At 48.8% G+C, this 24,248-nt stretch overlaps 1 protein-coding gene across 5 annotated transcripts in view; it reads left to right on the plus strand.

Annotated features, from left to right (window-relative positions):
* The window catches only part of LOC138764447 (phosphatidylinositol 4-phosphate 5-kinase type-1 alpha-like), an 80,721-nt gene extending 60,061 nt beyond the window's left edge, over nt 1–20,660 (plus strand). For 2 of the 5 annotated variants that reach the window (XM_069940372.1, XM_069940375.1), the window contains 5 exons: nt 3,854–4,006; nt 6,596–6,743; nt 9,558–9,635; nt 11,653–11,773; nt 16,184–20,660. In XM_069940372.1, the coding sequence (XP_069796473.1) occupies nt 3,854–4,006; nt 6,596–6,743; nt 9,558–9,635; nt 11,653–11,773; nt 16,184–16,186 (503 nt within the window). In that variant the 3' untranslated portion in view covers nt 16,187–20,660. The remainder of the gene's footprint in view (nt 1–3,853; nt 4,007–6,595; nt 6,744–9,557; nt 9,636–11,652; nt 11,774–16,183) is intronic. The other 3 variants (XR_011358163.1, XM_069940374.1, XM_069940373.1) reach the window with 3 other exon arrangements.
* The last annotated feature ends 3,588 nt before the right edge of the window (nt 20,661–24,248 follow it).

The raw sequence follows: 24,248 nt of genomic DNA on the forward strand, positions 1-24,248 counted from the left end.
CTCCTGTGTCATAGGGTCTTGTGGATGAAACGCAGCTTGATGCATAAGAAATAGGAGCAAAAGCTAGCCATTTGGCCCAATGAGCCCACCATTCAACGGCTGATCTGATGAACAGCTCATCTCCACCGACCTGCCTTTTTGCCTCCACTGCTTCAACAGGCAGCAAATTTCACAGATTCCCCATCCTCTGGGAAAAGCAGTTCCTCCTCATCTCCGTTTTAATGTACTCCCCTGAATCTTGAGACTAAGTCCCCTAGTTCTGGTCTCCCCCACCAGTGGGGAAAAAAAAAACCTCTATCTTATCGATGCCTTTCTTAATTTTATGTGTTTCTATAAGATCCCCTCATTCTTCTAAATTCCAGTGAGCACAGTACTAGCAACTCAATCTCTTCTCATAGGCCAACCCTTTCACCTCTGCCATCAACTTGGTGAACCTCCTCTGCACCAGGTCCAAAGCCAGTCCATCGTTCCTCAAGTAAGGAGACCAGAACTGCATGCGGTACCCAAGGGGCGGCAACTAAACGTGGGCAATCTTCATGTTCTGGTGTTCTCAATTCTCACGAGATCAAATAAAATAACAAAGTTGTGTAATTGCACTCAGGAGACCATAACTGGGTCGTATAAACAGGCATTTGCTAAATATTTGGGGGTCTCTGAGAGAAATGTCATTTCCCCAGAGAGTGTTGGAATGCACCATTTGCTCTCGTGCGATCATCGATTCAAGATTCTTTTATTGTCATGTAATATTACACCATGAAGCAGACCAAGTTTCGCCATCAGTATAAATGACCTGCCGCCCCTTACAGTCAGAGGGAAGAGTGGCCTGCCCAGAGTCACCGGTTGTCCCCAGCCTCTGCAGCCACACAGACTTGTGTCTGCAACCACCCCCCCCCGCCCCTTTACAACCTGAGTGCTAGATCCAAGCCTTCAAGCACCCTCAGCACCCTCTCGCATCCCGGTTCAGATGCCCCTGAGGGGTGGATTCGCGCAGGGCATGAGAAGATGGGGAGACCAAACCTCCCCCCCCTCCCCATTCGAGAGGGCGAAGCAGAGGAGATGACCCACAGGACGGTGACCACGACGGCGGACCGCTGAGGGGCTCTGAGGCTGAAGAATACACAAGCGGCGGGCTCAAGGTGAGGAACCCGGGCAGGCCGCAGACGTCTGCGGTTGAGGCTATGGACTGCTGGAGATTGGCTGAAGCGGTGCCAACTATTGGAGTCGGGACATGAGAGGGTGCCGAGGACTTCCTGATCGTGTTGGAGGTTCGAATCTGGAGCCGATGCTTTGGACTGGACTCTGCGGCTGGGGGAGCACTGGAGGTGAATCCACGGACACTTTGTGACGGGGTGGGGGGGGTTGGGGTCTCTCTTTTGCTTCTCTTTCTCCTACTGTAAGAGGCGCTTTGGGCAATTTTTGCCAAAGCCGAACCTGTCTGCCTTACAGCAGACGAAAGCAAATTCCGTGAAAGAGTGAACTGTTTTTATTACATGACAATGAAGGAAAGTTGGAATTGACTGTGATGTTCCCAACGTTACAAAAAAAAATCACTTCAGAAACCCTGTAGCGACAGATCACTATTTGGGATTCTCAGAACAAGAAGAAAGGGGTAGTCTTTGTTTTTTCTGCTAGTTAAACGTGTTCTTTGTTGAGTAACCTAGGTGATTGGACCAGGCTCTTGAGACAGGACAGGACCGTTTCTGAGAAAAGTGGGAAAGAAGCATACTTAGAACAAGTTGGAGACACCATGTTTGAGTTTTGCCATGTTCTGACTGTTAAAGTGGTAATACGACCATGGAGGTGGTTCAGGTCATCTGGGTGCCAGGTGCATGGGGTAATTCGAGCCAACGCAAGGGCTCAACGAAATTGTATCATCCCTGTTTCACTGCTTCCACCGATCACACCACTCTCTCCGTTACCCTCTCCCAAGTCACACACAGAGTGCGGTCCCTTTCCAGTTCTCTTCCACCGATCACACTACCCTCTCCATCACTGCTCCTCTCCACGTCCTACGCAGTGTGTGGTTCCTTTCCATATTTTTTTAAAACCACTTTCCGCTACTATTTTGTTGTGAGGGTTAGAGCACAAAATGCTCCAGCATAGTACAGGCCCTTCAGCCCTCGATGTTGTGTTGGCCTATATATTCCTACTGGAAAAAAAATGAAACCATCCTACCTCGTAACCCTCTATTTTTTATTCATCCATGTGCTTGTCTGAGAGTCTCTTAAATGCCCCTATTGTTCCAGCCTCCACCACCACCCCTGGCAATGCATTCCAGGCCCCCACAACTCTCTGTGTAAAGAAAACGTACCCCTGACATCTCCCCTAAACTTCTCGCCCTTTTACCCTGGGAGCCATGGCGACCTGTCTCCTTCCCCTGTCCTTCTCCCTTTCTCTTTGCCTGCTTCTCAAATGGAAGTCCTTTCTATAATGTAGTTAGCCAACATTGCTGATACAGACTCCGGGCATTGTTGCACCGACATGGGAACTCGCTGTATTTAAAGCGGGCTGCATGTGCCACTTTCACAGTGGGGCTTCCTTTGGTTGCAGGATGAGCGATTCGTCAAGACATCCATGTCTCTTCTGTGTCTGATTTGATGAGTTCTGAGGTGTCTGACAAAATCTCCAGGGAACAATTTGGCACCTGCCACAGATGGCAAAGACCTTTATTGACCATCGCTGGCTCATCCTGTAGCTCAGTGGCGGAATCCAGGGGAAACGAGGCAAACAAATTAGTGGGTTTCTTTCGCTGTGCTCTGAGCCCAGCTCGTAAACGGTAACCTTGAAGGCGATAGATTGTCAAGTAAATCTTGTCTACCAGCATGCTTCAGGGAAGCAAATCTGTTGGCCCCCAATATGGTTCAGGGGCAATTGGTGACGATCAGGGTTTTGAGTGACGTCCATATCCTGCGAATGAATAAGGAAACCAAATGCCCTATAGTTCCCACTCTTGTCTGTGGTGGGAAATTGTAGTAGAACATTCGATATTCCTTCATTGTCATGTAATGAAACGTGTAATAATAACACAAGATTTGCTTTAGTCTGCTGCAGGGCAGACAGATTTGCTGTCAGCAGAAATTCCCGGGAAGGGAAGAGAAAGGGAAGCAAAAGAGAGCCCCCCCCCCCCCCCCATTGTCCGTTGATTCGCCTCCTGCGGCCGCGCAGACTCCAATCCAAGACATCTGCAGCCTGAGCTCCAGAACTGAACCATCGACACGATCAGGAGCCCTTCGGCACCCCCTCGCAACCCAGTTCTGACGCCTGGTACCCCCTTCAGCCGGTCTCCCAACCGTCTGCAACCTGGTGCAAGCCCTTCGGCTGCAGTTGCCCACTGCCTGCGTGGTTCCTCGCGAGTCGCCCAACAACCTGAAGCCTGTACGTTCCTCAGCCACAGAGCCTCACTGGTCCATTGCTATGGTCACCGACCCATAGGATTGTCTCCTCTGCTTCTCCTCAAATGGGGGGGAGGGGAAGAGAATTCCCTATTTTCTAGAGCCCTGGGCTAGTCCGCTGTCTATGTCCCTCGAGACCGCTGAAATCTTGTGCCCAGAACCTCCGTTGGCTCCTATAACTGGGCATTTAAAGCCTGTACCGAGCCATGGGTAGTTGGACTGGGTGGTGGAACCTTGCGGAGGAGCGTTGTGTCTCCTCCTCGCTCTCTGTGGCACCAACTGCTGCATCACAGTTAACACAAAAGCAAGGGAGCAAAATGGTTCAGGCAGGTAGCTCGGACATCTGGCAGGGAGCTGCCCATCACCTCGCAAACTTAGGGGGAGGGTGCTTAAAGAATTGTACGATGCAATGCTCTCTGGTTTGGGCGCCTAATGCTGTTCCTTTATTCTTAAATCCTTAGTCAAACCATCCCCTTCAAAGAAAAGCAGACTTGGTATGACATCAATGAAGCGGCCTGCGGTGGGAATGTCTGGACAACTACCCTCATCCTTTACCGAGGAAGGTAAAGGTCCCGTGCCTACCAAAGAGATCACTCAGGCAATAATAGAGCCAGGTAATTGGTGTACGATTGACTGGTTTTAAAATCCCTTCTATAGCTTTGACTCAAACACTTATTTAAGTACTCTTCCAACTCCTTTTGTTTGGTTCCGTGTACAGAAGCCCTAATCGAAAAGGAAATGCTGGTTATTTATGAAATCGACAATGACACACCATGGTGGTCGGCAGAATCACAGGTGGCAATAAGGAAGCGTACAGGAGGGAGAGAGATCAGCTGGTGGGATGGTGTCACAGCAGCAACTTTGCCCTCAACGTTATCAAAATTCTGATTCTGGAAGAATATGAACCAGCCCTCATTAGCAGCAGAAAGGGCCAAGGGCTCCAAGTTCCTGTGTGCCAATATCTCTGAAGATCTGTCCTGGGGCCTCCACGCCAATGCAATCATGAAGGAGGCTCGTCAACAGCTATACTTCGAGAGGTGTTTGAGGAGATTTGGTGTGACACCACAGACGTGCATATTTCTACAGGTGCGCCTGACTGGTTGCGTCGCTGTCTGGTACGGAGGCGCCAATGCACAGGAGAAGAAAAAATACTGCAGAGTTGTGATCTCCGCCAGTGCCATCTCAGGGATCAGTCTTCTCTCCATCGGGGACATCTACAAGAGCCAGTGTCTTAAGAAACTGCCTCTATCCTCAAGGACCCCCACCAACCTGGCCACATCCTCTTCGCACATAAGAAATTGGAGTAGGAGTGGGCCATCCGGCCCGTCGCGCCTGCTCCGCCCCTCAATAAGATCATATCTGATCTGATCATCTATCAGGAAGGAGGAACAGGAGTCTGAAGATGTGCATCCAATGGTACCAAAACAACTTCCTCCCCTTTGTCATCATATTTCTGAATGGACAATGAACCACGGACTCCAACTCACTTTTGTTACCAGCCCAGAGGACCCCAAAACAATAGATATTCACCAAGACAAACCCTTAAACAAAAGTTGCTTTTAATTATCTTTAAACATGAAAATAGAATGACACTTTAACTTCACTAACCTAACTTAACCCCCTTCTAATTCTAAGCGCACGTGTGTGTCAGTTCAGAAAAGCTCTTTGATCCACAGTTCAATCTCACTTCTCACTCCTCCAAGTTCACTGGTTGCAGGTAATTTTTATACTGTGCACAGAATTGAACATTTATAAAGTTCACCAGGCTTTGGTGCTTATAAGATAAATGGTTACCGCTCAGGAAGGTTCTTGTCGATTTCCAGAGAGAGATTTGTTGTTCCAGGACACCCAAAACTGATGTACTTCCATCAGCCACTCCAGTGTCTTGCTGACTAAACTTGCCCCTTCAGGGTTCTCAAGATGATAACCTCTTTCTTTCAGGTCATCATAGAGTTCCTTATTGTTTCCCTTATTCCAAGTGAAACATTAGACAGCCAGTCCTTTCCTCTCTTGCATGAATCACAAGGGCTTTGACAAGGCCATCTTCCAAATGGGGCTTTCCACAAGCTTACCAGTTTGTCCTGTTCCAGTCCCAGCTTCTGTTACTGACTGTAACGCTGTAGAAGTGATCTCTCTCTGTCTCTCACTCACACACACAAAGCTTATAAGGTAAATGGTTACCGCTCAGGAAGGTTCATGTTGATTTCCAGAGAGAGATTTGTTGTTGCAGGACACCCAAAACCACATGACCCTCTTCGAACATCTCCAGACAGACTGTGGCTCCGACAAGATCTTTCATCTGTTGCCTTTTGTGAACAACATCCATTAGTGAAGTCTCTTGGGCCCTCTCCAAAGCTCTTGCGTTAGCAGCATTTCAAATAAGATCTGTTTTAAAGTGTTTGTGTGTGACCTACTCTAACAAACATTTCCTTATTTATCTCCCAAAAAGCATATCTATATACTCTGTCACACTTTCTTTTAATTTTGCACTTACTATATTTATGTATTTTCAAATGTAATTTATAGCAATATTTGTCCTGTCTCTATCCCTCTTGTCTGGTTCCCCACTTAAACCAATCTATCATCGCAGATGCTTACCGACCTACCGCGACTTGTGCTCCGGTGATGACTAAAAGGATATCCCTGTCCTTCAACCATAAGACACAGGTGCCGAAACAGGCTATTCAGCCCATTGAGGCTACCCCACCATTCAATGAATTTTGTGATACATGTTCACGACAATAAATTCTGATGATGAATATAATCTAATCTAGTCTTCATGGTTTTCGGGATAGAGGCTGCTTTCTTGAGACATCGCCTCTTGTCAATGTCTTCGATGGGGTGAAAACTGATGTTTGTGGTGTCACTGGCCGAACTCACGACTCTCTGTGGTCTGTTTCTGTCCCGTGCATTGGCACCTCCACACCAGGCAGCGATGCAACCCTTCAGAATGCAAGAAATTTGCAAGAGTCTTCGGTGATGTTCCACATCTCCTAAACTCCTCACGAAGTCTGGCCGCTGGAGTGCCCTCTTGGTAGTTGCATTGACATAGAGGGGCCTAGGATAGAGTACTTAACAAAACCGTGTCTCAGTAACAAAAGGAAGATGAGGGAAATTAAAAATGATCGATTGCCTCGTTCTCCTCCTGCTCCTCCACACGGCGGTCATTAACGATGTTATTGTTGCCTTTTATTTCCCCCCAGGAATGTATCAGGGACGACCTGACATCCTTCCCAGGACCCCACCGTTAGATGAAGCAGCCAGCGATTCGGCAGCTACCACCCTGTCCAGCTCTTCCCTCGCAGAACCTGGAGCGCTGGACAGCACAGGAACTAATTCCCCGGTTACAAGGTTAATTCTTTTGGAATTGCAAGGCCATTTAGCCTATTACAACTGTGCTAGCTCGATTATTTTCCCGAACCCCATTATCTAGTCAATATCTCCAAACTGATTACGCTAGACCACAATTTTTTTTCACAAGGTTTGCTTCCTGAAAAAATATTGAGCATTTGATAGACGACTTTAAGCTGAACACAAAGATAATTTCAGATTTGCTGTATCATGTAGGAAGTTGGAGAAACATTAAATTAACTTTAGCCTGTTTAATCGCGTAATGACGCTGATACATTGCATTAGTTCCATTGACCTAAAACTGTTTTGCTGCCGATTTTTGTTTGTACTCGACATCTGATGCCTCTCAGGTCAGTGTCGAACAATAGTCGGCTGGCGTTGAACGACTCCGGTCTCCCTGATACCCCTTTTCCATGGTCACTATGTCATGATGAAGCCTTTCACTGTGTTCATCACCTACTGCACCAAGCAGGGAAGTCGTCCAAGTGTGAACGCAGAAATTTTCAATGGCATGCTGCACTTGTCTGTTGAAGTAGACTTAAAATATGACAGGAAATCAGAAGAATAGGTTATAATCTAAAAAATGGTGCGTGATAGTAAAGTTTTACAGTGATTTCTGTGATCAGTGGCCCAACATCCATAAAATATACCTAAAAGTGTTCAGGAAGCACAGTCTTCATTCTCCAGTTACTTATTGCGGTATCACCAAGGTAACAAACAGTATTTGATACTTCAGGAGGTCATTCCTGGCCATCCTTGTACAACTTGATCCTGTCTCTATCCCTCTTGTCTGGTTCCCCACTTAAACCAATCTATCATCGCAGATGCTTACCGACCTACCACGACTTGTGCTCCGGTGATGACTAAAAGGATATCCCTGTCCTTCAACCATAAGACACAGGTGCCGAAACAGGCTATTCAGCCCATTGAGGCTACCCCACCATTTAATCATGACCTGATCCATTTTCCCCATCGCCTGGCCTCATATCTTTCGATGCCCTGGCTAATCAAGAACCTGTCGCTCTCTGCCTTAAATACACCCAATGGCCTGGCCTCCACAATCGCCCATGGCAACAAATTCTGCAGATTCACCGCCCTCTGGCTGAAGAAATTCTTCTGTTCTAAGCGGACGTCCTTCAATCCTGAAGATGTGCCCTCTTGTCCCAGACTCTCCCACCGTGGGAAGCAACCTTTCTGGATCAACTCTGTCCACCTTTCAATATTAGAAATGTTTTACTGAGATCTCCCCCTCATTTTTCTTAATGAGTACAGGCCAAGAGCTGTCAAATGCTCCTCGTGTGATCACCCTTTCAATCCTGGTGAACCTCCTCTGAACCCTGTCTGTCAGCACATCCTTTCTTAAGTAAGGAGCCCAAAACTGCTCATAATACTTCAAATGTGGTTTTACCGGTCGGTGTCTTCTAAAGCCTTAACATCACATCTCTAATCTTATAGAGCATTACAGCACAGAAAACAGGGCATTTGGCCCTCTCGTCTGTGCTGAAATGCTATTCCGCTAGTCCTACTGACCTGTACCCAGTCCAGAACCCTCCCATCCATGTGCCTATCCAATTTATTCTTAAAACCTAAGAGCGAGTCTGCATTTACCACATCAGATGGCAACTCATTCCACACTCCCACCGCTCTCTGAGTGAAGGTTCCCCCAAAACCTTTCCCCCTCTCACCCTAAAGCCATAACCTCTCTTATTTCTCTCTCCCAATCTAAGTGGACAGAGCCAACTCACATTTATTCTGTCTGAACCCCTCATAATTTTGTAAACCTCTATCAAATCTCCCCTTGTATTCTACTCCCTCTGAAGTGAACGCCAGCGTTGCATTTGCCTTTTTCACCGCTGTCTCATCCTGCAAGTTCACCTTCAGGCTCTCCTGCACAAGGATTCCTGGGTCCCTTTGCTCCTGGGCATTTTCAGTTTTCTCCTTGTTTAGAAAATAGTCTGCCCTTTTTTTTATAAACCAAAGTGCACGACTGTACACTTTCCGGCATTGGATTTCATTTACCACTTCTCTGCCCGTTCTCCTAATCTGTCTCTGTCCTTCTGCAGCCGCCCTGTTACCTCAACATGACCTGCTCCTCCACCGACCTTCGTATCATTAGACTATCGGCTAACAACTTTCCGGAACCTTAATTCTGCAATTTCCTTCCTTCCTCTCTGCTACCAAAGCATTCCTTAAAGCTCGTCATTTGAGCTCCTGTGTTGATTTTTCTGATGTTGTTTGGTGCCTCATTTTGTCTGACTTCTCATTCATCCACCCACCCACCACCCCCACCCCCCATGGGTATTTTTTTTTTCTTTAGTTAAATGTTATTTACTGTGCGGTAGAAACCAATTCCGGCCATTTAAACCCGGGCTGCCTGATAACACCCAAGTTAACCTAATGTACAAACAGTGCCAGATTTGAACCCATGTTGCTATAACAGATTTGCACTAACCATGCCAGTGACCATATATACCCATATAATCATCAAATCCATGTATTGGTGGGGGCCCACCCCCCTTTCTTTTGGCCCCTTCCTCCCCAACCTTTTTTTTGTGGCCCCAACCGTCTGAGCTGCCGACGCCCAAACATGGACTTACCACATCCGAGCTCCTGACCCCCCCCCCCCGAGTGACACGGGCATTTGCGTGGGCAAAAGTAGAATCTGCGTAAAGGTTGACCCCCCCCCCCCCAACAAATTTGACCTGAAAAATTGCTCCAAAAAAAAACAATTGCCCAAATATATACGGTATTTAATTGGAAGTATCTGTATTAATAGACACAGATCTTGCATGTTCGAACTTGATCTTGTTGCAGGTCTCTAGGTCGGGACGCACATGCAGTTGATGAGACCGTACAGCCTACAGGTGCACTGGTTGCCAGCAGCAGAGAGAAGTGAGTGGACAGGGTTTTAAAAAAAAGACAGTTTGGTAGCACGATGGTCTGGGCCACGATGTGCGTCGAGCCTGAAGTGGCAGCAAGGCCATCAGACCATGGAGGTTCTTCCTTTACCAAGCTGGAAAGTTAATAGGGGCCACGGGGCGAAACACGAAAGTCTACGGACGCTGAGATTGTGGTGGAATGCTGGAGGAATTTGGCCAGTCTCGCAGCAACCACAGGAAGGAAGCCTACATTACCACATCTAACACCCACCCATTTCAGTTCCCCACCCCATTCCCTTGCCAGCACGTCTTTCTCCGCGGTCTCGTGCACTGCCACCCGCAAACTGGAGGAAAACCACCTCTCATTCCTGCATTAACGCTGACTTCTCTGGTGTCCGTCAGTCATTCGCTCTGCAGCGCTCGCGCTCGGTCTGTCTTTACTCCAGCTTTGCATTCACAGAGCCCCCACTCCCCCCATCAATTCTTACCTTTCCTCTCTCCTGGTCTCTTCTCCATATCCTTTTGTCCGTTGATCCATACTCCTCTCTCTTGCCATTTCCTTTCATTCATGTGCCTGTCTGCTTTTTATTCATACCTTGAAGAAGCGCTCAGGCCAGAATCGCCTGTTGTATATCTATTACCTCCTATGGGCACTGAGTTTTCCAGCATTTCTATGCTTTTAGTTAATAGTGCAATAAGTTTCTTCCAAACAGTTAGGATTGGAGAGATGGTAAACAGATTCATTAATCTACCTGTTTTCTTGGTGCTGTTTAACTGGTAGTTGCATGAACTTAATGAGGTAGAAGGTAGGGAGGGGTTTTTTTTGGGCGGGGGGTAGATTGGCACAACGTTGTGGCCCAATGGGCCTATACGGTGGTGTCACGCTCTATATTACACGAAATTGCCTACAGCCTGCTGTAAGGCGGGCAAAGGGTTGTCATTCATGTTGCCCGGCGCCCCTAACAGTAGGAGAGAAGGAGAAGCAAAAGTGAGTCCCTTCAGAGTCTCTGGGTATCCATGGGTTCTATCTCCAGCGCTTCCGCAACCACACTGACCCATGCGGCCCATCAGCCCAGCCCCCCTCCCCGGGTTCCAGGTCCAAACCTCTCGACGCCTTCAGGAAGCATTTGGCGCCTGAGGCCTTTTTGCCCTGTGCAGGAGCATCGGCTGCTGTGCCCCTCGCCGGTCCACCGCCGTGTCGGGACGTCTCCTCTGGTTCTCATGGTGCCCTTACTATTCAACAACCTATTAACTATTGCCTTAAATATACCCAGTGACTTGGACTCCACAGCCGTCTGTGGCAGTAAATACCACACATTCTCCACCCTCTGGCTGTAGAAATTTCTCTTCATCTCCCTTTTATTCTGAGGCTGTGCCCTCTTGTCCTAGACTCTCCCACAACTGGAAACATCTTCTCCACGTCCACTCGAACCAGTCCTTTTCAATATTTGGACGATCCCTAGTCGTCCTTCTAACGTCCACAAGTGCAGGCCCAAGGCCATCAAACCCCACCCCCCCGTATGTTAAAGCTCTTATCCTGACCTCCTCTGCGCCCTCTCCAATGCTAGCACAGCCTTGGGCATACACCCCAAGGCTGCTCGCAATGCCCTAAATGCGGTGTGGCCAACACCTTGTAAAATATCACCATTGCATCCTTGCCATTAAGCTGGTCTTGACACTCCAACCTTCTTCGAATGTTGAAAGGTGCGGACAGAGTCGATGTAGAATGGTTGTTTGCTGTGGTGGGAGAGTCTGTACAAGTTCAGGATTGGAGGGCGACCACTTAGAACAGAGACGCGGAGGAATTTCTTCAGCCAGAGGGCAGTGAATCTGCGGAATTTGTTGCCACAGGTTGTCAAAGGTTGTGGGGCTGAGTGGGGAAAACGGATCAGCTCCTGATTAAATGGCGGGGCAGACTCGATGGGCCAAATGGCCTATTTTCGCTCCTGTGTCTTATGGCCCTTAATGCACAAAGGCCTGACCTTTGAAAGATTTTAATGCCTGTGCCTTCTTCATTCCTTCTCCCGTAGTATACCTCCAATTATTTCGGAGCCTGCCTCGGCCACCCTGCTCTCAGACCTGTCGGTCATGTCAAAGGCAGAGGAAGGCCCACAGTGCCACGATGCTGTGTTAGAAACTGAAATCTGCTTTGTAAGTACTGCGGCGAGCTTTGGTCGAGGGCAAGGCGGGTGGGATCGTTCATTGGGCTGAGGGCTGCCTCTCAGTTCAGACTTGCAGTTCTTTCCATGAAGGGAGCAACTCTTAGAACACAGAACACTGCAGCACTGTACAGGCCCTTCGGCCCTCAATGTTGTGCTTACTCATACATCCTACTAAACCCTCTATTTTTCTTTCATCCGTGTGCCTGTCAAGGGGTCTCTGAAATGCCCCGAATGTCGTAGCCTCCACCACCAACCCCAGCAAGGCCTTCCAGGCATCCACAACACTGTTTATATATATTCTATTAAAAATTACCCCTGAACTTCCCTCCCTTCACTTTGAACACACGTCCCCTGGTTCTTGCTATTCCTGCCCTGGGAATATTTATTGGCAGATAACAGAATTGTTTGGCCTTAAGTTGCTACAAGTGTCTGGATCCCATCTGAGGGGCTAGTTGGTCTGTTCCTGTATTCAAATACAAGTATGAAAAGTTTGGGATTCCTCTGTCCCAGAGACTCTCCAGTGCCACTCGTGGGTCATCGTGGTGCTGCTCTGCTAGGGAAGTTGTGTTCAGATGTGTAACACAAGTTATAGGGGCAGAAGAAGGTTCAGCGCGTCTACTCTGCCATTGTAATCCTGACCCGATCCATTCTCCCACTCCCTGGCCTTCTCCCTGTAACCTCTAATGCCCTGACTAATCAAAAATCTGTCAATCTCTGCCTTAAATATACCCGACAGCCTCGGTTCCACAGCCGCCTGTGGCAACAAGTTACACTGGCTAAAGAATTTTTTCTGCATTGACGCCCTTTTATCCTGAAGTTGTGCCCTCTTGTCCTAGAATCCCCTACCATGGGAAACAATCTCACCACATCTACTCTGTCTGGGCCTTTCAGCATTCAACTGGGCTCTAACGACCCCTCCCACCTCACCCTTTTGTACTCAGCAAGAGCTGGCATCGTTCGGTAAATCTCAGAACCCTCTCCAACGCCCGCAGTTCTTTTCTCAAATAAGGCACCCAAAACTGTACCCAGTTCTCCACGTGAGGTCTCACCGGTGCCTTATAGAGTCTCAACTTCACATCCCCGCTCTTGTACCCTATCCCTCTAGAAATGAACGCCAACACTGCAGTTGCCTTCTTCACCACTAACTCAACCTGGAGATCAACCTTCAGGGAATCCTGCACCAGGACCCCCAGGTCCCTTTCCACCTCGGAATTTTGAATATGCTCCCCATTTAAATAATCGTCTCCCCATCTATTTCTTCCACCAAAGAACACTTTCCTGCACTGTATTTCATCTGCTGCCTCTTGCCCATTTTCCTCGTCTATCCAAGTCTTTCTGCTGCCTTTCTGTATCCCCAGCGTCACCTGCCAATTGTGGTTGCATCTGCAAATTTAGCCAACAACAAATATCAACCATCTTTTTCTAACGATTTGGAAAATAACAATGGAAATTATGGACCTCTGCAGTGTTGTGATGCGCGCTCCATGGACAAATTTGCTGCCTTTCTCAGCCTTGAATGAAAAGATAACCTCCTGCTTGTGACCTTTCTGATGCTTCTGAATTGCCTCGAGATCTAACTCTCCTTCTCTCTGCTGCTTTCCATGCTGCCCCTTTTTACTATGTGGCGGTTTGCCTCGCTGTCCTAAATCTTCAACAGTTCTTGGAGGGAAGGTATTGGATTTGCTCATCGCCCATACTTTCCCGGGCCCCCTGTCTTCTGCAGCCTCCAGAGGCTGATAGCAAGGACGTCAAAGTAAGTTCTTTCCTGTGAAACCTCATCCTGGCATGGAGTTGACACCAATTGGACCTTTCTTTTCCCCCCACCTCCCCTCCCCATTCCCATTTCCCACCCTTCTTGTCCCTGCATCCAATTTTAGCTGGTTTCCTTTTTATATTTTAAATTTAGACCTACTGCACGGTAACAGGCCCACGAGCCCGTACTGCCCAATTAATCTACAACCTCTGGGCATTTTTGAAAGCCCGGAGGAAACTGGAGCATCTGGAAGAATCTCCCAGAGTCAGGGGGAGGTTCAAACCTGGGTCGCTGGTGTTGTTGCAGTGTCACGCTAATCATGCTGCCCTTTCCAACACGGGAGAAGCCGATTCCAGCCATTTAAACCCATGTCGCTCAATGGACCTGCAACCCCACTACATTTTTGAAGTGTGGGAAAAAAACCGCAGCCCTCGGGCGAAACCCACGAAGACACGGGGAGAACGTACAAACTCCTTACAGCAGTGGGCTCGAACCCGGGTCGATGGCGCGAGAATAGTGTTGCATTAACCGCGCTGCCCATGTTGGAGAATTGTTCCCTTAGTGGATTTGGTCTGTTTGAAACCTTTAGAGCTCGGTTTCTCCTCATGGAGATACTACCCTTTGATTGAGATATGGCATCCAGCCCCAGTCTGCCCTTTTAAATGGGGCAGGAATTAAGAGATCTCACTGCCACCATCCGACAGAGAACCGGGGAGTTCTCCAATGTCCTTCCTTGAGCAAAACATAACCAAATCTGCTGCTCGTTCACCTTCATTCCAAATGTCTGATTTTTTTTGGCATGGCAAGATCCCACAGCGCTGCAGTCGTACATCTTTTTAAAACCTCTCTAGATACTTTTGAGGGAATTAACAAACCTCTGGTTGTCCGAGTCGCGCATTCTCCTATTGGTTCTCCAGAGAGGTGTCCGTTAACTGAGGTGAGGCCCCAGGGAGTGTTGGAAAAGAGCAGAGAGAGGTTCAAAGAGGAAATCCCAGAATGAGAAAGCAGAGTTTAAATGAATACGAATTTTCAATCACTTTTTAAAATTTAGACCAATAGCACGGTGACAGGCCCTTCCGGCCCACAAGCCCGTGCCGCCCAATTAACCTTCGACCCCTGTACGTTTTTGAAGGGTGGGAGAAAACCGCAGCCCTCAGACGAAACCCACGCAGAATGTACAAACTCCTTTCAGAGAGCGGCGGCCTTGAACCCGGGTCACCTGCGCTGTATCAGCGTGCCGTCCCAAATGGAAATCTGTGGGGAATTGTGAGACCTCAGTGAGGTGGGTCAGGATAGGGAAACGAATTGTGATGGTGAATGACGAAAGACAGTGTGCTTTGTGATTTTTATTTCCCCCCAACCCCCCTCCCCATTTAAGCACAGTACAAGCCCTCCGGCCCATATATTCCGACTAAAAAAAAAAACCTAAGTCCTTTCTACTTCATAACCCTCCATTTTCCTTTCATCCACGTGCCTATCTAATAGTCTCTTAAATGCCCCTAACGTTCCAGCCTCCACCACCACCCCTGGCAACTCACAACTCTCTTTGTCCACAAAACTTAACCCCTGACACCTCCCCTAAACTTCCCTCCCTTCACTTTGTACAGACATCCTCTGGTGTTTGCTATTACTGCCCTGGGATAAAGGTGCTGACCGTCCACCTTATCAAGGCCTCTCAGAATATCGTTGACCTCTATCAAGTCTCCTCTCATCCTTCTACGCTCCAAAGAGAAAAGCCCCAACTCTGCGAACCTCGCCTCATAAAGATATATTTTCAAATCCAGGGAACATCCTGGTGAATCTCCTCTGGCCCCTCTCCACAGCTTCCACATCCTTCCTGTAATGAGATTTGTAGAGCTGCAATATCACATCGCGACTCTTGAACTCAATTCCCCCCCCCAACTAATGAAGCCCAGCATCCCATAGGCCTATCAACTCCGCATGGCAACCTTGAGAGATCTATGAATTTGAACCCCAAGGTCCCCCTGTTCCTCCGTACTGTTAAGTATCCGACCATTAACCCTGTTCTCTGCCTTCAAGTTTGACCTTCCAAAATGCATCACCTCACACTTATCCGGATTGAACTCCATCTGCCTTTTGCACCGGGAACTGGTAAAAGTGTTGAAACTCGTAATTTAAAACCGAGGAGAACAGCATGACTATGTCTGCCTTCACCCTAAGTAGTCTTGGCCTCCTCAGATGGTCTGTGCAGGCTTGTACCAAATGAGTATAGGGCCTGTTTTTATTAATGGCCCCCGTTACAGCAAATTTCTCCAGTATCTCTTATCGTCATGCAATATGCCTTCTGCCTGTTGTAAGGCAAAGAGTGGCCATTAGGTTCGTCAGGCAAAGAGAAGCAAAAGAGGGTCCCGTCAGAGTCACCGAGTTTCTGTGGATTTGCCTCCAGCGCTCCTGAGCGCTCAGCCACCTGAGCTCCAGGTCCAAGTTTCCGGCGCAATCAGGAAGTCTTCAGCGCCTGCGGCCCCTTCAGGAGCCCTAGGCACCCCCTCAAATCCCGACTCCCATGATCCAGTCTCCAGCGGCCCATGTGAAACTAACCTCACCTGGGACCAGCGGGATAGAAAAAGAACACAAGAAGTGCTCCTTTTACTGAGAAATTAACTGGTGTTGTCTTCCCTCTTTCAGTGACCGTGGTGGAGTGTGAGCGACTACCAGTAACCCCCCATCTGCCTACCTGCTCCGCATGGGTCAGTTCTTCTTGTATATCCCAGCGACCGCCCGGAAATCACATGAGCGAGGCTTTGAAGGGCACCCTTATTTTGAAGGACATTTAGAACCGAGGAGGGAAGAATTAAGACGGCGCTCCCTTCCCTCCCCCCCCCCCCCCCCCACCCCCCAGCCTTGATGCCGGTGATCGGAGAAGCCCCTCCGTGGACACAGCGCATTCTTTTGGATGAGTGAAGCTGCTCAGCATCAGGGACGAGGGTGGCATCGAGTCAGAACGTTTTGCGTCAACAGTCCCCGTTCCTTTCCCCAGAAAGCTGGTGAAGGATCGCTTGGGACAGTTTCCCTCCTCACAAACTGAGTAAAGGAAGGAGCTGTGTTTCATTCATCTTCTGGGTCGTGTCCCATTCCTCCCCCGTCCTGGTCAAAAGAACTCGCCCTGTTTAAATGTCTATATTAGACACTTTTTTTTAAACTCCACAATTCCAAACCCCCGCCCGGCCTTATTTTAGACTGTTACGTGTGCGTTTGTGGATTTTTCTATTTATGGACAGAATATTTAACAAACAAAGGTGTTTTCTTTTTTTTTCCTGGTTGTTGAACCGGGGAAGAATTTTGACTTTTTTTTCAGAGATGGGAAAGGAAATGTTGGGAAATTCTGAGAATGCGAGAACGTGTGGAATCCAGTGTACCTTTCCACTGCAATGTGTGCCGACTTATCGCAATATTCTTCATTATATATGCAAAATGTGAAACTTTTTGGACTGTGTTGGTGCCAATTTGTCTTGTGAAGGGGATTCTCCCATTGCCACTGTCAAATTATTTTCATGTTTGGCCTGCCCGCTACTTGCCACAGGCGACTTGAGGCAGCAAATCTCTCCCCTGCTTGATGTGTGTTGCGCACAGAAGTGGTTGTTAAGGGACTCACGTCACCGCCTTCTCTGAAGGAGCACGAAGCTCCTGTGATTATTTGAAACCGGAGGGGGTTCCAGAGAATCTGCCTCAGTCAAGACCTTTGTGGAAGACCAAGTCGCCCCAGCTGAAAAGCCAGTGGCTGTTTGCGTGGCATGGATAAGTGCCATCAGAAGGTGAAGGGGCTGCTGGGTCAGACGAAGCCGCTTGGTCAACCACTCTTGACCGCAGTTGAGTTGGTACCTGTGTAACCCCACCCTGATTATCTGTCATCGTGACATTGTCAGCCAGGAGAATGCTCTGACACAGTAGGGTAAATGTTGGTCATCATTAAATGCAGCACAGATCTTTGAACCCTGGGTGCTGGATTTTAGAGACTGAATTGCCAATCCAGACCTTCCAAACAGATCTTCAGCCCCCATTTTTTTGTTTTCTGATGTGCTGATGTTTACTGGGGTTTGGTGACTTGTACCTGGAGTCCTCCTCCAGTCTGCATTTTGTCTCCGAGAACTCATCACGCCTCAAACTGGAAGGCTGCAATATTCCTGGGGCACAAAGATGCAATGTGTCGTGTCGTTCCCCCCCCCCCATCACCTCCTCTCTCTCTCTCTCTCTCTCTCTCTCTCTCTCTCTCTTTCTCTCTCTGCCCCCTCCTCTCTCCCTGCTCCCCTCCCTCTCTCTCTTTCTCTCTGTCTCCCCCTCCCACCCCTGTCTCAGTCTCGGTGCCCTAACCCTGATGAAGTGGTTGACCAGTGCTTTAATTAAAGCTGCTCTCGTTTTAAACCATGGTCTGTTGTGTCACCACTGGCCGTCACATGACGTTGATGATGTAAGCTCCAGGTTTTGCATGGTATTTTCACTCAACATTCATAGAACATTACAGCACAGTACAGGCCTGCACCGTGCTGTCATGTTCTATATGTGAGAGTTTCAGTCACAGCCAAGCCAGTTCAGCAGAAGCTGCTGTAACCGTTTCGAGACTTTAGTGCTTCTTGCGCATTCTTGCCTCATCCTTCACTCCCACCAACCCCCCACCATTTAAACCAGACATGTTTCTCCAGCGTCGTGTTTTCACTTATGTAAAGTAGCCCATCGCATTTCCCACACTAAGCAATGGCTTCGGGGCATCCAGAATTGGCGATAGGTTGCAGCCGTTTGGTTGACCAGTTGCTGGATCAGCTGCCTGACCCTTTCGCCGATATGGCCTTTTGCAGCTGCCCCTCTCAGTCCTTTGGCGGAGGGGGGGCATGAAGGCGTCAGGCCGAAAGGGCCCACTCCCCAGTCTCTGCCTTGACCTGCTGCTGAATCGCAGCCTTGGAACTTGTTCAGGTAAGCCGCTGGCATTGCAAGTGCCATTCTAATTTAGATTACTGAGAACCCCGGCAAGGCAGGGTCAGTCTGCGGGGGTAGACTGCTGCCCACAGATCTTCCTGTTAGGCATTTCACCACTCCGGAATCCACCCCTGTTACTTCAACGCATTGCCAACCATAATCAAATGGTCGGACACTGTCTGAAATGGTGTTAAATAATACTTTATTAATGCAATTCGCAGGAGGCTGTGTAGACTGTGATGTACTCCCATCAACCGCTCTCTGGCGTCCCGAATTACAGAGAAAACCGAGAGGTGCTGGACGAACTCGCAGACCTCTTTGCTTCCAGTGTACGCTGTGAGACCGCCCGGATTTCTCCTCCTCGGGCTGAGATCCGAAGGGCCGCGGCGCTGTTACAGTGCCAGCGGCCCGGGTTGGAATCCACTACTGTCTGCAAGGGCTTTCTACATTCTCCCCGTGTCTGCAGGGGCCTCCTCCAGGCTCTCAGGTTTCCTCCCATCCGTCGGGGGGGGGGGGTTGTAGGTTAATTGGATGCCACTGGCTCCCAATGGGGTGGGCTGGAAGGGCCTGTTACCGTGCTGTGTGTCTAAATTTTAAATGCGTTAAAGCAACTCCGCGACTCCTGTGCGAAGGTCACTGTCTCCAGTGTTGGTCCCGGTGGGATTTTTTTCCTGTGGGTGGAGTTCTCAACCAGGACTAGTTCTCGTTATAAATACCAGATACTTGATGGCTGCTGAGATTTGTTCCTGAAGCTTATTTTCTGAGTACAGGGATTGAAACAACATCTTCAGTCTGTGACCGCACTGTGGTGATTCGGGGAATAATCGCAAATGGATGGGGTTGAACTGGGAAATGGTGGAAGTCTCTTGTACTGCTGCTAATGCAGGGCAGAGTGAGAGATGAGGACCTGCTGCCCTGCCGGGAGTGGAGGAGGGGATTTTGCTTTCATCTCCCCTCCTTTGAAATAAAAGATCCCACTGTCAGCATTGGATTGGAAATGGCAACACTAACAACCTTTGCCCTGTGACCGGGATCTCCCAGTGGCCAACCATTTTGATTCTGCGCCCCACTTCCACCCTTGAGTCTGTCCGCAGCTAAGACCACCCGTATATCAGAGGGGCGACGCTTGGATTTTTTTCCCATCTGGGCCCTCTCCAGTGGGATGGCGTGAACATCGACTTCTGCTGGCCTTCTCTCTATTCTCCCCGTTCCCCTTGACTTCTTTCTTTCAGCTCTGCATGGTTCACAGAACCATCCCCCCTTCCCCCTGCTTGCTGGTGTGTCCTCCCTCCCTTATCCTGCCTTTGGGACCGTGCCCCTCTCCCCCCTGCCCATCATTTTGGTCGGGTGCCTGCCGACGTTTTTCCATCCCTTGTTGAAGGGCTCAAGCCTAAAACGTCGGTTCTGTATCTATCTTTGCTATATAAAGGACACTGTTTGACCTGCTGAGTTTCTCCAGCATTTATGCTTTTACTTCATCCATGGTGTGTGCGGACGTTGTTTTACTGCAAGCAGCTGGGAGCCTGATCTGAAAGTAGCAACCCTGCTGGATAGGGTGAAATTGGCTGCAATTCCTCAATTCAATGAGCTCTGGAAAATGCTGTCTTCCTCTCCCCAGTTCTCCTCGCCAGCCATGGGTTCCCCCGGGGGCTGTCCTTGAGGTGGGAGGTAAGGACTATACAGGTATATCCCACTTTAACAAAACTATTCCTTGGAAACCAAAATGGCGAAAAGTGAAGACCCATTCACTACTATTGGAGGCTATTTCCGTAAAAGCGAATTTTCTTAATTCGAGTATTCGTAAAACAGGGTACACCTGTACTCTTATCTGAGAGATGCTTGTCCGGAGTGGGGGGGTGGGGGAATGGACACTTGGTGTAGCGTCCAGCATCTCGCACCCATGACAGGACATGGGTCAGGAGCCTGACCTTGTCCTCACCCATCTGCCGTTCAAGCAGGGAATGGAGCTGGACCAGGGCTGGGTGAACTCGAGCTGCGGGGTCTCTTGAGTGAGTGTGAACATTTTTTTCTTTGGACGTGGGCCTGTGTGTGTGGCTGCCCTCACTTACACCTGCCATTCAAATACAACAGTAAAGTATATTTAATTTGTACTACCTTAGTTTTTTTTGTGAAATTTTAAATAATTAACTTTTCATTGACTTTGTATCTGTATATAAATGAACAGTTTACCAAATATTTGTGTCGGTGTGACTTTAATGGGGATATATTCACAATTCGGAGGTGAAAAGGGACCTGGGGGTCCTCATGCAGGATCCCCACCTCCAGGGTGAATCGGTGGTGATGGAAGGTGAATGCATTCTTGGCGTTCATTTCTTGAGGGATAGAATATAAAAGCAGGGATGTGATTTGGAAGCTTTATAAGGCCCCGCTGAGGCCTCACTTGGAGCATGGGGTACAGTTTTGGGCACAGCATTTGAGAAAAGACGTGCTGGTATCTGACTGGGTTCTGAGAAGATTTTACAGAATGATAGCTGGGTTAGTAGATGAAGGATTGTCAGCTCTTGCACTGAACTCAGAGTACAGAAGGAAGAGGGGGAACCACAGAGGGATGTGGTTGTGGCGAGGCTGTTTCCCACGGAAAGGGAGTCTAGGACAAGGTTGCACAACGTCGGGATAAATGGGCATCGATTTAAAACATGCAGAAAAGTTTCTTTAACCATAGGGTCATTAATCTGTGGAAACTAGGTCACTGGGTGGATTTAAGGCTGAGATTGACAGTTGATAAGTCAGGGTATTGGAGGTTACGGGGAGAAAGCCGGGGAGCGGGGCTGGAGTGGGTGGATGGATCAGCTCATGATTAGAATGGTGGAGTGGACTCGATGGGCCAATTGGCCTACTTCTGCTCCTAGATCTTGTGAATACAGCCTCCCGTCTGTGTCCACCAGTCACCCACTGGTCTGTGCTCCACCCCATTGAGTCTGTCTGATTGCCCACTGAGAGAGGGGCTCAGGCCCAAAATGTCCACTGACTTTCTCTGGATGTAGTGTGACTTGCTGACTTCCTCCTGTACTTGGCGTGTGCGGGGCTACCACGCAGGATGTTTACAGGCCTTCTGAGAATTTGTCTGGACGTGGTCACCTGGAAAACACGATCACTTGTTAACATTGATGGGGGCAGTGCCACTGGTGTGGACCTGCAGAGAGTGGGGAGCGGGACACAGCGCTCCGGTGGGGTCCAACTGCCCAGTGGAACTGCTCCTTCCTGCTGTGAACATATGAAGTCTGACCTCCTGACTAAAAGGGTTCACTCAGAGGTAGGTGAGGGATGGCGGTCTGCACAGTTCAGTGAAGACCGAGAACCTGTTCCCTGGACAGGAATGGAAGAAGGGAACGGCGAGGCCGCATCTGGAGCCCTGCATATGGCACTGCTTCCCCCCCCCCCCCCCCCCCGCCTGCACAGTAGGCTACAGGGCTGGAGAGATTCAGCTGGTTTCTCAGGCCCGAATCATCAGCTGGAGAGAAAGGCAAAGGTCTGCATGCTCTACGATTGCAGAGAAAATACAGATGCTGGGGGAGCTCAGCTGATCTCACTTCAGTGAAGAGAACCCTATGCAGCTTACCTGAGGAAGGATGGACCGTCCTTGCTTGGAGGCAGTGCAGAGGAGGTTCACCAGGTGGGTTCCAGGGATGAGGGGGATGGCCTTTGAGAGATTGAGTTGTCTGGGTCTGGACTTGCTGGAGTTTAGAAGAATGAGAGGGAATCTTATAGAAACATAAAATTATGAAAGGCTTAATAAAATAGAGGTCAGTGAGTTGTTTCAATTGGTTGGGGGAGACCAGAAGGAGGGGACATAACCAACCACAGGATCCACGGTAGTAGATTTAGGACGGAGATGAGGGGGAACTGCCTTTCCCAGAGGGTGGGGAATCTGGAATTTGCTGCTCATTGAAGCAGTGGAGGTGACCTCAGTAAATATATTTAAGACAAGATTTTTACAGAATAGGGGAATTAAGGGATATGGGGGGGGGGGGGGAAGGCAGGTCGGTGGAGATGAACCCATCATCAGATCAGCCATGATCACGTTGAATGGCGGAGCAGGCTCAACGGGCTGAATGGCCGACTCCTGATTCTGTTTCTTCTCATATCAAAGTTGAAATAGCATCTCTGATGGGGAATGGTTTCCCAAAAAAAATGAGCCATTTGACCAGTAAATCTCTGTTCAGTGCCATTTGAAATTAATGTTTCTGCTCCATGTGCTGTCCTGTGGATGGACCTCCAACCCATTTCTCTGAAGCGACCGTACCCACATTGTGATGCAGCCCAGACAGGACATTCTCGATAGAGTTCCTGCAGAGGGCTGATGTGATGGTGGCCGGTAGACTTGCCTGCTTCTCTGGAAATGCAGTCGGTGTTGTGCCTTCCTGACAAGTGAGGAGATATTGTCTACTCGCACCATTTATTGAGTTTTCCCCACCTCTTCTCTGTAGAGTGACTCATCCTTGGAGACGAGGCCAACGACTGTCATGTCATCTGCAAACTTGATGTCTCCATTGGAGCTGGATCTGGTGATGCAGTCGTGGATTAGCAGCGTGAACAGGGGTGAGCTGGGCACACGGCCCTGAGGTGCGCCAGTGCTCAGCGTGACAGTGCTCAAAAATCTGCTGCTGATCTGGACAGACTGTAGGAAGTCCAGGAATCTAGTTACGGAGAAGGATGTTGAGTCCCAGCTTCTCCACCAGCCTCTGGGGAATGATCATATTAAACACTGAGCTGGTCAATGAACAGCAGCCTGGCGTATGAGGCCAGGTGGGTCAGGTCAGAGTGAAGCGACAAGCATTGTCTGGAACAATTCCTTCTCTAAGCAAATTGAAATGGGGCCAGGAGAGGTGTGCTTTGATGTGTTCCATCACCAGACAAGCGAAGCATTTCATTATGGTGGGAGATCAGTGCCACAGGGGCCTGTTTCTGTTGCCCTCTTGGGTACCAGGATAGTGCTGGCTGTCTTGAACCCTGCTGAAGTGAGGTGTTGAAGATATTCGTGAAGACCTTCGATAATTGGTCTGCACAGTCTTTCAGTACTCGACCAGGTACGTTGTCTGGTCCCGCCATCTCGTGCGGGTTCACCTTGGATAGGGTTCTCCTTGCCACGGTTATGCGTCTCATGGACGCTACGAGACTGGCTGAGCTCCCCCAGCATCTGTGTTTTGCCTGCAGACTTTAGAGTTTCTCTCCAGTTGACGTTTCGGCCCTGAGCCCTTCTGAAACCTGCTGAATCTCTCCACCCCTTTTGTGCGCTACCCTGGGTGGTAGCACCTGCAACTTGTCTTTGTGTACATCCTTGCAGTGGAAAAGGCGTTGGAGGGAAGTTGAAGGTACAGGGTCCAGAAGTGTTTGGGAAAGGCGACTGATCAGGAATAGTCAGCAGGGCTTTGTGCATGGGAAATTGAATTTCATAAAAGAGGTAACCAAAGTGATCGATGAAGGTAGAACTTTAACTGATCAGGGAAATTGGAGCGCATGGGATGCAGCATGAATTCAAAATTCAATCAGCAGAATCACAGACGACAATGAGGAAGTGGACAGGATGGAGCGAGATCAGCTGGTTGAATGGTGTCACAACAACATTGTGCTCAATGTTAGAAAAACTAAGTAACTGATTTCAGATTCAGATTTATTGTCGGAGTACATACATGACAGCACGTACAACCCTGAGATTGCTTTTCCTGCGGGCCAGGCAGAATTGGTAAAGGAAAATAAAATGTGTACATGTAAATAAAGAAATGTAAACAAACTGTAATAGAGAGGGAAAAAAATCATGGAC

The sequence above is a fragment of the Narcine bancroftii genome, chromosome 5, assembly GCF_036971445.1.
Source record: "Narcine bancroftii isolate sNarBan1 chromosome 5, sNarBan1.hap1, whole genome shotgun sequence".
NCBI lineage: Eukaryota > Metazoa > Chordata > Chondrichthyes > Torpediniformes > Narcinidae > Narcine > Narcine bancroftii.